Source organism: Carcharhinus amblyrhynchos, chromosome 9, assembly GCF_965287045.1.
Source record: "Carcharhinus amblyrhynchos chromosome 9, sCarAmb.v2.hapA, whole genome shotgun sequence".
In the NCBI taxonomy this organism is placed as follows: Eukaryota; Metazoa; Chordata; class Chondrichthyes; order Carcharhiniformes; family Carcharhinidae; genus Carcharhinus; species Carcharhinus amblyrhynchos.
In genome coordinates this window covers 87,918,720-87,934,129 of record NC_137332.1, presented here as the reverse complement: position 1 = coordinate 87,934,129, position 15,410 = coordinate 87,918,720, and the positions used below count along the sequence as shown (strand labels likewise).

Here is a 15,410-nt window from a genome sequence, read left to right as displayed (position 1 = left end):
TGGAAATTGGCTTTGAAGTGAGACCTTTGAAGAGTCCTTTTTTTTTCTGTTGCTAATTCTTCCTGTGAAACCACATGTCAGTTTCCATTGTGTTGAAAATTCTTCAGAAGCAGCATGTGAATTTGTCTCTGTGATTAGCTCTTTTTTCAGTTGCATCACTAGTTAATATTTCTGATGTAAATACTGCTGGTGAAGTTGCAGTAGGCTAGCATCTGGTCAGCATGACATTGCCAAGCTCTCTCATCACCTGTTGTACGGTGTAAGATATTGGACTTGTTTTTGCAAAGGAAATAGAAGGCTTCGTTTTTCATTTTCATGTAGCTAATTGCTAGTACTTGTTCTCTTTGGGTAAAGTTCTGTTCTGTCCCAGCAACCTGTTATTTGTTCTTGTTCAACGATCTCTGAAATATCAAGTGGTATGAAGAGGTCAACCTTTGTCCTTAACTTTCTTTTTAAAAGTAACATTGCTGGTGAATTCTCTGTTGTGTACAGTGTTCTTGTGTGATACATATAATTTGTTTATCATCTTGACAATGTACCCTAGCCCTTTGATGTCTTTAGTGATTGTGCAAATCGTTCAGCCAATCCATTGGTTGCTGGATGGTCTGGAGCAGACTTGATGTGTTGGATCCCATTTCCTTTCAAGTAGTCTTCAAACTCTTTTGAAATAAATTGTGTCTCTTGTCACCTAATCTTTGCTCAGGTCTACTAAGTCTAGCAAATATTTTATATACCTTTTCAAAGTCTGTTCTGCTGTGTGAATTTCATGATCACTACTTCCAGCCATTTAGAATGTGCATCTACCATTTCTAGGAACGTGTCTCCCTCTATTGGACCAGCATAATCTATGTGTACTCTCTGTAATGGCTGTTTTGGTTATTCCCATGGATGTAAGGATTGTAGAAGTGGAGTGTCTCTAAGTTTTGCACAAGACTGACATTTCCCACTTTCTCTTTGATTTGTTCCTTCATTCTCACCACATATGGTATCCCTTGTTTCCAAGGATTGTTCCATCCAAATACAGGGGATAATTACTTGAATTTCCCATGATAAAACTCCACTCCGGGCTGTCAACTCAAACTCAAGTCTTCTGGTGATGTAAGGCTTGAGAACCAGAGTTTTTCGATTCCCTTATGTTATTGTTCCTTTTAGGGCAATATCCATAACTTTTACCATCAGTGGATCAGTATTTGTGTCTCTGAACTTGAGGTGAAGTCACAGGTACACTATCCACTTAAGAGTAATATAGAATGATCTTTTCTTCAGGTTCTTTCTTGATTTGTAATGGCAATCTTCACAAAGCATCAGCATTCACATGTTACCCTGATTATATTAAATGTCATTGTGCTGATAATATCAAAGACTATCTCTGTAACCTACTGGCTGCTAAAAACAAATATCTTTAAATGGCCCAAGGATTATCATCAAAGGTCTGGCCTATCAAAAGTGTAAAATGACACCCATAAAGGTAGTAATGAAATATTTTTACTCCAAATATAATACTCAAAGCTAGTTTCTTTTTCTAGCTGGGCATTACTTGTTCTTATGGACCGTAGTAAGTGTTTGTGAAGTTAGGTCTACCCCTGAGGGCATTATGCTTGAGACAAGTTGCCTACCCCATAGGGATTAAAATGGACGATGTAGCTCTGAGTTCATTAATGCTTCCTTTACCTCATTGTAAGTTCTTTTGCTACTTCTGTCCGGTGCCATGCCTGTTGGCTACATGGCAAAGTGTGCATTTGATAACATTGCTAAATTTAGAATGAATTGATCACATTTTGAGGTCGTGTTGCTTGTAAAATTATCATTTTTTTTGGTTCTTTATGCAAGTCATCCTAAACAATGACCCTTAGACTTATGAATGTATGGAAAAAGTCTCACTTTTCCTTCTTCACTAAGAGATTATGCTTTTGCAGACGTTCCATTGTAGCTTCCAAGTTCTTCAAGTGGTCTCGTTCACTTGAACCTGTGATGAGAATATCCTCTAGATAACGCTGTATACCATTTCGCCCGTTCAGAATTTGATTCATGGATTTCTGGAATATAGTTGTGAATATTATCTTGATTGGCAGTCTTCTGCATCAAAACAAACGTTTGTGCTTCATGATAGTGAGTAACAGTTGTGAACTCACAACTGCGTTCATTTGTAAGTATGCTTGCGATAGATTTACTTTATTGGATATCTGGCCTCCAGATAGCCCAGAAAATAAGTTTTCAATCAGTGATAGTTGATATTGATCTGCACACAATGCTGGGTTACTCCTTGTCTTAAAATCTCCACATATCTTTACTGAGCAACCAGGTTTCAGTACAGGCACGATTGCATAGTCCAAGAGAAGGACTTGGGTGGGTGATGAGTCTGGCTGGGAAAGGTGGTGTAGATAGTTTGAGTCATAGTTTGAGTTTGTTCTTTGTTCAGTCACTTGTAGTAAACAGGTTCCATGACTCTTGTTTGGCTAGTTTTTCTCGTTCTTCTTCGTCTTTCGGTCTGATGGCATTTGATACTGTTCTGACTCAGACAATTTGGCAAACTGCTTGACTTAATTTTTAGTTGTACTTCAACTCCAATCATGAGCTCAGTTTTCAACATCCTCCGTACTTTTTCAAAACTTGCTGTGGGTCAGTCTTGCTATCGACTAGTTGATCTACAGCTCCCCAGTTGAGTTTGATTTTTCCCAGCCACACGCTATCTAATAAAACAGCAAAGTCTCCACAAACAACCTGTGGAGGCAATTCTGTTGCTTGTCCACTCACTTCCACTTTTATCCTCGTTTATCCTCTTCTGTGTATATCCTTTGGATAACATTTGATGGTTTCAATGGTAAGTGCATTAACTTCTGAATATAAATTGTCTCATATCAATTAAAGTGCAGCTATCCACTTCCATTTTGACTAGTTTAGGGTCAAGTTTTGAGAATACCCTAAAATGTTGTTGATTGCCCTGTAACGACAAAACTAGCATCAGCACTTGTTTTGGCATATTGTCTAATAAGGCGCCTTCATCTTTGCTCCTTGTCTTAGATTTTCCTGCAGACTTGGATGTTTCAATTTTTTGGAGTAGAAGTGGTTTGCTGTGTCTAACATGCTTTGGCAATATGGCCTTTTTGCCAAAATTCTTGCACTTGTTTTCCCTACTCCATCATTTCCCTGCTGAAAAGAATAGAAATAAAGCAGAAATAAGACTTTTGAAGTGAGGGAAGGCAAATTTTGCAGGAGTGAGAAGGGTGGACTGGACAGCACTCAGAGGATAATTCAGTGAAAAAGCACAAGCTCTAAAAAGCCAGACCCTAAATGTATGAAATAGACATGACCCCTCCTGAGATAAGTGATGCTGCCAGATTGTCTGGAAGAATATAAGAACATAAGAACATAAGAAATAGGAGCAGGAGTAGGCCATCTAGCCCTTCGAGCCTGCCCCGCCATTCAATAAGATCATGGCTGATCTGTTGTGGCTCAGTTCCACTTTCCTGCCCTCTCCCCATAACCCTTAATCCCCTCTCTTATCAAGAACCCATCAACCCGCTTCTTAAAAATATTTAGCGAGGCAGCCTCCACCACTTCAACGGGCAGAGAATTCCAGAGATTCACCACCCTTTGAGTGAAGAAGTACGGTGTCTTGGCGTTTATTGGTAGGGGGATTGAATTTAGGAGTCGCAGTGTAATGTTGCAACTGTACACTACTCTAGTGCGGCCGCACTTGGAGTACTGTGTGCAGTTCTGGTCCCCGCATTACAAGAAGGATGTGGAGGCGTTGGAGAGGGTGCAGAGGAGGTTTACTAGGATGTTGCCTGGTATGGTGGGGAGGTCCTATGAGGAGAGACTGAGGGATCTAGGGTTGTTTTCGTTGGGAAGAAGGCGGCTAAGAGGGGATCTTATTGAAACATATAAGATGATTAGGGGTTTAGATAGGGTGGATAGTGATAGCCTTTTTCCTCGGATGGAGAAAGCTAGCACGAGGGGGCATGACTTTAAATTAAGGGGGGGTAGCTACAGGACGGATGTCAGGGGTAGGTTCTTTACCCAGCGGGTGGTGAGGGATTGGAATGCCCTGCCTGCTGCAGTTGTAGATGCGTCTAGTTTGGGGGCGTTTAAGAGATCTCTGGATAGGTTTATGGACGAAAAGGGATTGGTATAGGCTAGTGGGTCATTGTTTTTGTAACTGGTCGGCGCAACATCGTGGGCCGAAGGGCCTGTTCTGCGCTGTAATGTTCTATGTTCTATGTTCTATGTTCCTCAACTCCGTTCTAAACCGCCTCCCCTTTATCTTGAGGCTGTGCCCCCTAGTCCTACTGTCTTTTTTGAGCGGGAAGAGTCTCTCCACCTCTATCCTATCCATCCCATTCATCATCTTATACGTCTCAATGAGATCTCCCCTCATTCTTCTAAACTCTAACGAGTACAAGCCTAGTTTATTCAGCCTCTCCTCATAGCTCAATCCCCTCAACTCCGGTATCAGCCTAGTAAACCTCCTCTGCACTCCCTCCAGGGCCAAAATATCCTTGCGCAGGTGCGGCGCCCAAAACTGCACACAGTACTCCAGCTGCGGCCTCACCAATGCCCTATACAGCTGCAGCAAGACCTCCCTACTTTTATATTCAATCCCCCTCGCTATGAAGGCCAGCATCCCATTCGCCTTCCTGACCACCTGCTGCACCTGCAAGCTGGGTTTTTGCGACTCATGCACAAGGACCCCGAGGTCCCTCTGCACCGTCGCCTGCTGCAGTTTTTCGCCACGTAAGTAATAGTCCTTCCTACCATTCTTCCTACCAAAGTGGACCACCTCACACTTGCCAACATTAAATTCCATTTGCCATTTCCTGGCCCATTCGCCCAGCCTATCTAGATCCTTCTGCAGACTCTCCACACCCTCCGCACAATTTGCCTTTCCCCCAATCTTGGTGGAAGTTCAAACAGAAAAAGGAAGTGTATGATAGGCACAAAGAACAAAGCATTGCAGATAGCTGAGATAAATGTAGGAAGCACAGGTACGAAGTAAAGAAGGAAATCAAAGAGAGGGCACAAAAAAAATTAGCAATTTAAGTTGAAGAAAACTCCAATGTTTTACCAATATGTTAACAGTAAGGTATTAAGGAAAAAGTGGGACCTATCAGTGGTGAAGAAGGGAAGTTGTGTGTAGGTGCAGAGGTTGTGGGAAGGGCTCCCCTGAAGAATTAACCAGCAAATGGCTTATCTTTGTTCAGCTGAATCAGGCATCTACATGCTCTTTCTGTCTGCAAAGAACAGGGCGCTGTATATTAATATATGTAGCTTGTATACATGTGCCATGAGTGAGATGCTTAAGATTGAGGGGTATGGACAGGGTGCATCTGTTCCCTTTGGTTGAGGGGCCAATCATCGGGCATAATTTTAGGGTAAGAGGCAGGAGATTCAGAGGGAATTTGAGTAAAAAAAATCTTCACTTGGAAGGTTGTGGGAATCTGGAGTGCACTTCCTGGGAAGATAGAGGAGGCCAGAGACTTCATAACCTTTAAAAAGTGTTTGGATGTGCACTTGAAATAGCCTAACACTCAAGAATATGGGACAAGTTGCTGGAAAATGAGATTAGCGTCTTTAGTGGTAGGTATTGTTGCTGCAGACTCAATGGGCCAAAGGGTCTTTTTTGCACTATATGACTCTATGACTCTGACTGTGACTCTGAATCTCCTGCCCCTAAGCAGAAATGTATGCCCCCTCGTATTTGACCCCTCAGCTAAGGGGAATGGATGCTTCCCCAATTGCAGAATCACAACGAACTGATAGCCATTCAATGGTTAAGTTCTTAGGGCAACGGCCTTACCAATCGGTCTGAAGCTACTTGCTTTAAATTTTCAAACAATGCTTGGCGTAGAGGGAGCTTTACGCTGTATCTAACCCCATGCTATAACTGTCCTGAGTATTTAATTGGGGCAGTGGGTGGAGGCTTCCTCTCTAGTCCCCACCTTCCTCCTCTGTGGGTATCATCGGTGGATTTCTCAGTTGTGGCAATGTGAAGAGGAATTGCCCATTCTCATTAATTGAAGGCAAACTTACAACAGATTTGTTTGCTTAAACTTTTGATTATAACCTGGGTAATTATACCCTGTTCTTTTGTAGTTAATGAACTAATCCTGAAACAGAAGCAAAGATCTGAAGAAAAGCGACTTAAACTTGAACACCCGGTAAGTACTGATGGACAGTATGATACAAAATGCCTGACTTGTGCTGAGTGTACCCTGGTGGGAAACCTTCAATTCAGCAAGTTGTCAAACAAGGGATTCAAGTCATAGTTCACAGAATGGATTGAAAGACAGGAGTTAAGGATAACTGCTGACACTGTTAGGAATTGCGAAGTGGTTTCATTGTTCACTGGATACAGAGAGTATTTGGACTTGGGCATGGCAGTTGAATTTGCAGTTAGTATTAATTTTAGGGATATTAATGAGCGGACTGCATCAGTTGTATAAAACAAATGGTTAGGCTGTATTTAGCTTAATGCGTGTGATTCTGGTCATCACGCCATCAGAAGGTTGTAGAAGCTTTGGAGAGAGTGCAAAGAAGGTTCATTAGGATGTTGCCTGGTCTGGAGGGTGTTGACTATGAGGAGAGGTAGAGTAAATTAGGATTGTTTTCACTGGAACGTCAGACGATGAGGAAAGACCTGATAGAGGTCTACAAGGTTGAGGGGCATTGTCGGGCAAATACGCTTTTTCCAAGGTGGAAGTGTCAATTACAAGGGAGCACAAGTTCAAGGTGATAGGGGGAAAAGTTTAAGGGGGATCTGTGGGGACGCTTTTCGTGCCGTGTGTGGTGTGTGCCTGGAACGCGCCACCGGAGGAGGTGGTGAAAGCAGGCAAATTAGCAACGTTTTAGAGGCATCTGGATGAATAGGGAGGGTATAGAAGGATATGGACTGAGTAAGGGCAGAAAGTTTTTTTAAATTTAGTTAGGGCATCATGATCGGCATAGGCTTGGAGGACCGAAGGGCCTGTTCCTGTGCTGTACTTGTATTTGTTTTTCATTCTCTTTTTTCTTTTAAAATACAGGAAGACATAAACAGCTTGTGGTGCATGACGGTTAGACCATAAGAAGTAGGAGCAGAATTCGGCCACTCGGCCCATTGAGTCTGCTCCACCATTCAATCATGGCTGATTTTTTTTTTATCCCCATTCTCCTGTCTTTTCCCCATAACCCTAATCCCCTTATTAATCAAGAGCCTATCTATCTCTGTCTTAAAGACATTCAGTGACCTGGTCTCCACAGCCTTCGGTGGTAAAGAGTTCCACAGATGCCTCCATCTCTATTTTCCTACTAGTGGAAACATCCTTGCCACGTCCACTCTATCCAGGCCTCATATTAACTTGTAAGTTTCAATAAGATCCCCCTCATCCTTCTAAACTTTTAACGGGTACAGACCCAGAGTCCTCAACCATTCCTCAGGGATCATTCTTGTGAACCTCCTCTGGACCCTTTCCAAGGCCAGCGCATCCTTCCTCAGATGTGGCTCCCAACCCTGCTTATAATACTGCGAATGGGGTCTGACCAGAGCCTTATACAGCCTCAGAAGTACATCCCTGTTCTTGTAGTCTAGCCCTTCGACATGAATGCTAACATTGCATTTGCCTTCCTAACTGCCGACTGAATCGGCACATTAACCTTAAGAAAATCTTGAACAAGGACTCCCAAGTCTTTGTGTTTCCTAAGTATTTCTTCATCTAGAAAATAGTCTGTGCCTCCATTCCTCCTTCTAAAGTGCATAACCTCACACTTTTCCACATTGTATTCCATCTGCCACTTGTTTGCCAATCCTCCTAGCCTGTCCAAGTCCTTCTGCCGCCCCCTGCTTCCTCAATACAACCTAATCCTCTACATATCTTCGTAGGTTATGGTAATCCTCTGACTTTCTGCTTTTGCCTGAGATGATAACAAATAGGCCTGGAGCTGCTACTGATGTGTGGTTAAAGTCCCCCATGATTACTGCATTACTTTTATTATAAGCTTCAGTCAAGCCACAGCCTGGCATAGTTATTCTTAAGGAACCATATCGTATTGATAAGGTCCTAGACAACACCAAGACTGTCCTTGGATATGTTGTGTCCACCTAATAGGAATGTATGATTCTATGACATAGGTGTCTCTGTTATCTAAGTGTCCCCAGGTTGAGTGGAGGGCCAGGGAGCTGGAGTCTGCTATGGTCCTGTTGTGGCGATAGGCAATCTGTTGTGAGTGGATCCAAGTAGTCTGAGAGGCTGGAATTCATTCATTCTATGACTAATCTTTTGAAGCACTTCATAGCTACCTTGCACTAAGTTAATCTTTCTCTACACCCTAGCGTGATTGTAACACTACATTCTGCACATTCTCCTTTCCTTCTCTATGAACGGTGTGCTTTTTCTGTATAGCATGCAAGTAACAATACTTTGCACTGCATATTAATACATTTGACAATAATAAATCACATCAAAAATCAAATAATGATGGATGTTAGTCACCGAGTGATAGTCATTAAGGCAAGCTGCTTAGCTTTTCTTTGGTACCGGGATGATGGTCGTCTTCTTGAAGTAGAAAGGGACCTCAGATTGGTTTGAAAAAGGTCTAAAAGAGATTAAAGATGTCTGCAAGTACCCCCACCACCTGGTCCATGCAGGATCTGAATGCTCGTTCAGGTACCACACCCAGACCAATCACTTTCTGTGGGTTGACTTTTGAGAAGGTTACTCTGATGTCTGTGCTGGTGAGCTCAGATATAAGTTTATCTGAGGTTTTTGGGGTGGAGCATGTGCTACCACCAAACTTTGGCTGAAACTGGGCATAGAATGTGTTGAGCTCATCAGGCAGGGGTGGGGGGGTGTGGGGGAGGCATTGGTGCCAGCAACTTTACATGCCTTAATCTTGTAGCCAGTTATGTCTTCCAGAGCTTGTCATAGTCAGTGGGAGTCCGTGTGTGTCTCTAGCTTGGTCTGGTACTGGCTTTTGGCACATTTGGATCTCCGTCGATCATATATGGATTTCTTGTATCGGTCAGGGTCGTCTGACTTGAATGCCTCAGACAGGACTTGAATAAGCGGAGGGTATCCATGGTTTCCAGTTGGGAAACATAGAGATCTGCTTCTTTGGCAGACAGTCTTCTAAACACTTACTAATGAAGTCAGTTACTGTAGTGGCATATCCATTCAAGCTGGTCACAGAGTTTTAAAATATTGACCAGTCTACTGACTCGAAGCATTCCCATAGGGCATCATCTGATTCCTCTGACCACACTGCACTACTTTCTTTGGATTTCCCGTTTCAATTTTTGTTTGTAAGCTGGGAGCAGGCTTTGTGGTCTGATTTGCTAAAGTGTGGGTGGGCGATAGAGCGGTTGTCATGTTTGAATTTGTGTAGCAGTGGTCATAAAGTCGTAGAGGCTCACAACATGGAAACAGGCCCTTTGCCCAAATTGTCCATCCTGCCCAGTTTTACTATTAAGCTAATCACAATTGCTCATGTTTGGCCCATATCCCTTTATTTCACTCTTGTCCATGTAACTGTCTAGAATGTTTGAGCCTTATACGGTCAAGAGTCACAGAGGTTTACAGCATGGAAACAGGCCCTTTAACCTAACTTTTCCATGCTGCCTTTTTTTAACCCCTAAGCCACTGCCAATTGCCCACATTTGGCCCATATCCCTCTATACCCATCTTAACCACGTAACTATCAAAATGCTTTCTACAAGGCATAATTGTACCAGCCTCTACTACTACCTCTGGCAGCTAGTTCCAGACACTTCTCACTCTATCTGTGAAAAGAAATTGCCCCTGTGAGCCCTTTTGAGTCTCTTCCCTCTCATCTTAAACCTATGCCCTCTACCTTTGGGAAAAGATATTGATTAGCTGATCTGTGCCCCTCATTATTTTATAGACCTCTAAGATCAGCCCCTAGCCTTCTCCGCTCCAGAGAAAAAAGTCCCAGTCTATCCAGCCTCTCCTTATAACTCAACCATAAAGTCCCGGGAGCATTCTTTCTAGTTTAATAATATCCTTTCTATAAATAGGGTGACCAGATCTGTACACAGTATTCAAAGTGTGGCCTTACCAATGTCTTGTACAACTTCAACAAAATGTCCCAACTCCTTTATTTAGTATTCTGACCAATGAAACCAAGCATGCTGAATGCCACTCTGTCCACCCGTGACTCCATTTTCAAGGAGCTATAAACCTGTACCCTAGATCTTTGTTCTGTAACTCTCCCTAATGCCCTACAATTAACTGAGTAAATTCTGCCCTGGTTCAATCTACTAAAATGCATCACCTCGCATTTATCTAAATTAAACTCCATTTGTTAGCCCACTGGCCCAATTGGTCAAGGTCCCGTTGCAATCCGAGATAATCTTCTACACTGCCCACTGTGCCACCAATCTTGGTGTCATCTGCAAAGTTACTAACCGTGACTCCTCTATTCTCATCTAAATCATTAATATAAATGACAAATAACAGTGGCCCCAGCACTGATTCCTGAGATGCACTGCTAGTCACAGGCCTCTAGTTTGGAAAACAACCCTCTAAAACCATCCTCTGGTTTCTGTCATCAAGAAGTCTCGCAACACCAGGTTAAAGCTCAACAGGTTTATTTGGTAGAACTTTAACCTGGTGTTGTGAGACTTCTGACTGTGTTTACCCCAGTCCAACGCTGGCATCTCCACATTCTGTCATCAAGCCAATTTTGTATCCATTTAGCTATCTCACCCTGGATCCTGTGAGATTTAATCTTATGCAACAATCTACCATGCGATATCTTGTCAAAGATGTTGCTGAAGTTTATGTAGGCAACATCAACTACACTGCTCTCATCTACTTTCTTGGTTACCCCTTCAAAAAGCTCAATCTAATTTGTGAGACATGATTTTCCACTTTCAAGGCCATGTTGACTGTCCTGATCAGTCCTTGTGGCCCTAAATGCCTGTAGATCCTGTCTCTCAAAATGCCTACTAACAACTTACCCATCACAGATATGAGGCTCACTGTCCTGTAGTTCCCAGGCTTTTCCCTGTAGCCCATTTTAAAAAAAGACATAACACTTAGCACCCTCCAATCTTCAGGCACCTCACCTGTGACTGTTGATACAATTATCTCTGCTAGGGGACCCACATTTTCCTCCCTAGCCTTGGACACACTTCATCAGGTCCTGGGGATTTATCTACCTTGATGTGCTTTAAGATTCCAGCACCACCAATCATAGAGGTTTACAGCATGGAAACAGACCCCTCGGCCCAACTTGTCCATGTGGCCTTGTTATTTACATTCCTAAGCTAATCCCAATTGCCCGCATTTGGCCCGTATCCCTCTATACCCATCGTGCCCATGTTACTATCGAAATGCTTTTTAAAACAAAAAATTGTACCCATCTCTACTACTACCTCTGGCAGCTTGTTCCAGATAGTCACCACCCTCTACATGAAAAAGTTGCCCCTCTGGACACTTTTGTATCTCTCCTCTTTCACCTTAAACCAATGCCCTCTAGTTTTAGACTCCCATACCTTTAGGAAAAGGTATTGACTATCTAGTTGATCTGTGCCCCTTGTTATTTTGTAGACCTTGATGAGATCACTTTTCAGCCTTCTACGCTCCAGAGAAAAAAGTCCCAATCTATCCAGCCTCTCCTTATAACTCAATCCATCAGTTCCGGTAGCATCCTAGTAAATCTTTCCTGCACTCTTTCTAGTTTAATAATATCCTTTCTATAGTAGTGTTATATATGTTATATGTACACTGCTCAAGACATCACTATTTATTTCTCAAGTTCCCTAACATCCATACTTTTCTCAACAGTGAATGCTGATGAGAAATATTTATTGAGGATCTCACCCACCTCTTGTGGGCCTGCATATAGATGACCTTGTTGATCCTTAAGAGGCCCTACTATCTCCCTCGTTACTCTGGTGGAACAGGAGAGGTGTTGGTGGTATCTTGGTAGGACACTCTTAGCTCGGCCTGATTGAAGTCCCTGGCCATAATGAACAGGCTTGTGGGCTGTTTTTTCTCAAGGCTATTTGTATTGTATATATTTCGACCAGTGTGGTCTTCACGTCCACGTGGGGTGTGATGTAAACTGCTGTCGGGATAGCAGACCTGAACTCTCGAGGAAGGTAGTAGGGATGGCATTTTAGCGTCAGGTGTTCTAGGTCCAGGGAGCAGAAATTTGGCAATGTTGTCACATTTAAGCACCAAGGGGTGCTTAAATGTGACAACATTTTAAGGCAGACCTCAGCCCCTCTAGCCTTACCTGAGGCTGCTATGCCATATATTTGGTGGATTGTAGGGCACGGTTTCTATGAAATAGAGTCTACAGCAGTGTGTCAGTTCCCGTTGAAAAGTGAGTCTACCTTTAAGTTCATCCATCTTGCTTTTCAAAGATTGGATATTTGCCAGGAGCAAGCTGAGGAGGGGTGCCTTGGGGACCATGTTATTTCAGTCACTTGCAGGCCTGTGCATTTCCTGCGCCTCCTGGGTGACTGCTTTTTTTTTGAGCCTGGGAGATGGTGAGAATAGTATGTGGTATTAAGGGTGCATCCAATGAGTTTCTCCGCTTTGGTTGGTGTGTGCATGCAGGATTTGTTGCCTTGTTTGCAGTTCCTGCATTGGTAGATGGGTTACTATCGGGTTGCGGCTTGGCTTCGGAGGTTGCAGGATGACCAGACCACGCTCGAAGATTGGTAAGTGGAGGACGTCTCTGGGGTTGCAGTTGTGGATGTGCCAATGGCTGGGCCCATGTGTTGGGGTCATGGACTCCATGACGCAGACTGAGGAACCAACAATAGGGAAAACGTATTTGACCTAATCCTTACCAATCTGCTGGCTGCAAATGCACCTGTCCATGACAATATCGGTAAGAGTGACTGAGTGACCTTATGGAGACCAAGTTCCACGTTCATGTTGAGAATAACTTCCATCGTGTTGTGTGGCACTGTCACCGTGCTAAATAGGGCAGACTGGGGGTCACAGCATGGGGTAGGTATAGCTGGGATCACAGTGTCGGGGAAGAAGCACTGAAGCCACAGTGTGGATGTCGTGGCACTGGTGCCATAGCATGGAGGCTGTAGTGCTGTGGGTCACAAGGTCGGGGATGAGTGTGCTGCGGGGTTTCACAGCGTAGAGGAGATCACAGTGGGAGTCACAGTGTGGGGCAGTACCACAGATGGAAAAATAGAAACATAGGTGATAGGTGCAGGAGGAGGCCACTTGGCCCTTCGCACCTGCTGTGCCATTCATTATAATCATGGCTGATCATCTAACTCAATAGCCTAACCCTGCTTTTTCCCCATAACCTTTGATCGCATTGCCCCAAGTGCCATATCTAGCTGCCTCTTGAATACATTCACTGTTTTGGCATCAACTGCTGTAATTAATTCCACAGGCTCACCACTTTTTTGGGTGAAGAAATGCCTCCTCATCTCAGTCCTAAATGATCAACCCTGTATCCTCAGACTGTGACCCCCAGTTCTGGACACCTCCACCACTGTGAACGTCCTTCCTGCATCTACCCTGTCCAGTTCTGTTATAAGTCTCCGTGACATCCCCCTCCCTCATTCACTCCAGTGAAAACAATCCTAACCTAGTCAATCTCTCCTTATACATCAGCCCTGCCATCCCTGGAATCAGCCTGGTAAACCTTTGTTGCACTCCCAGCAACAAATCCTCCCTCAGAAAAGGAGACCAAACAGCACACAATATTTGAGGTATAATTGCAAAGACACAGCCCTGCTCTTGTACTCAAAACCTCTCGCAATGAAGGCCAACGTGCCATTTGTCACCTTTACCACCTGCTGCACCTGTATGCTTACCTGTAGTGACTAGAGCGCATCGACACCCAGGTGCCACTGCACACTCCCCTCTCCCAATTTACAGCCACTCAGGTAATAACCTGCCTCCTTGTTTTTGCTTCCAAAGTGAAGTATCACAGCGTAGGGTAACAGCGCTGGGGACCACAGTGTTAGGGACGTAGCCATTGGGTCATGACTTGGGTTGGGGGGCGAGGGGTGACAGGGCTGTGGGCTAACGGACAGGGTTGTAAGCGCTTGGAGTCACAATGTGAATAAAGAACAACACAGCACGGGAAACAGGCCCAATGAGCCCGCGCCGCCATCTTAACAATGTGTTTTACCTCCTCCACCCTTGACCCATGTCTGTGCTTATGGTACCCCCAATGGAAACCAGATTAAGGGGAGAATTAGGGACAATTTGTTACACCAATCAGCCTAAGAGCACATCTTTGGGGTGTGGGAGGAAACCGGAGGAAACCCACGCAACCACAGGGAGAATGCGCAAACTCCCACAGACACTGGCCCAAATCCATGTATCTGCATAGCTAACAGTGATAGTCACTGAGCTGTTGTGGTGCCCATCTGCTGGTCCAGTTAAAAGCGTACACAAACGACGCGAAGTACTAGGCTACTCTCGAACCATCCAGGAGCAGCCCACGCAAGACCCGCTGTGTGCATGCCCCTCGATAGACAACAAGGTGGACCGACGTACCTGCGGAGTAAAAGAACGTCAGTGCTGGGGGTCATGGTGTGAGAATCTCAACACTGGGGGTTCCCGGTGTAGGAATGTCAGTACTGGGGGTCACAGCTTGGGAGTGTCAGCGATGGGTTCATGATGTCGGCGCTGGGGGGTCCGTGGGGTGGTGGCGTCGGCGCTGGGGGGTCCGTGGGGCGGCGGCATCGGCGCTGGGGGGGGGGCAAGAAAAAGGCATAGATGTGAGGGAACTTAGAAGGGGTAAGAAGCAGACAGTGATCCCCTGTGGCCATTCCTCTTTAACAAGTACACTGTTCTGGATACTGTTAGGGGGGTGGGGAGCCGACTTACCAGGGGTAAGCCATGGGTACAGGTCCCTGGCATAGAGCCTGCCCCTGTTGCAGGGAAGGCGGGGGGAGAGGAGCGGAGCATAAGTCATTGGGGACTCCATAGTTAGGGGGACAGATGGGTGCTTCTGTGGGAACAAGAGAGAATCACGGTTGGTGTGTTGCCTCCCAGGCGCCGGGATCCGTGAAGTCTCAGATCATGTTTTCGGGATCCTTAAGGGGGAGGGGTACCAGCCTCAAGTCATGGTCCATATAAGCACCAGATACGTAGGTAGGAAAAGGGATGGGGATGTAAGGCAGAAATTTAAGGAGTTAGGTTGGAAACATAGAGCTAGAACAAACAAAGTTGTTATCTCTGGTTTGTTACCTGTGCTGATGTGGAGATGCCAGTGTTGGACTGGGGTAAACACAGTAAGAAGTCTGACAACAGCAGGTTTAATTCCACCCAATTTATTTGATAGTAAACTCACAAGCTTTCGGGGTTTGCCCTTTGTCAGGTGAATGGAGAGCTCTAGCCTCAGAGCATATGACAGCACGGACAGTTTACAGGTTACTGATTAGAATGCGAGTCTTTACAACTAACCTGCTATTCAAG

General features: G+C 44.6%; 1 protein-coding gene across 2 annotated transcripts in view; it reads left to right on the top strand.

Moving 5' to 3' along the window:
• cop1 (COP1 E3 ubiquitin ligase) overlaps window positions 1-15,410 on the top strand; it is a 165,575-nt gene that overhangs the window by 15,793 nt on the left and 134,372 nt on the right. For both annotated transcript variants that reach the window (XM_080196059.1, XM_080196058.1), the window contains exon 4: window positions 6,094-6,158. In XM_080196059.1, the coding sequence (XP_080052185.1) occupies window positions 6,094-6,158 (65 nt within the window). The remainder of the gene's footprint in view (window positions 1-6,093; window positions 6,159-15,410) is intronic.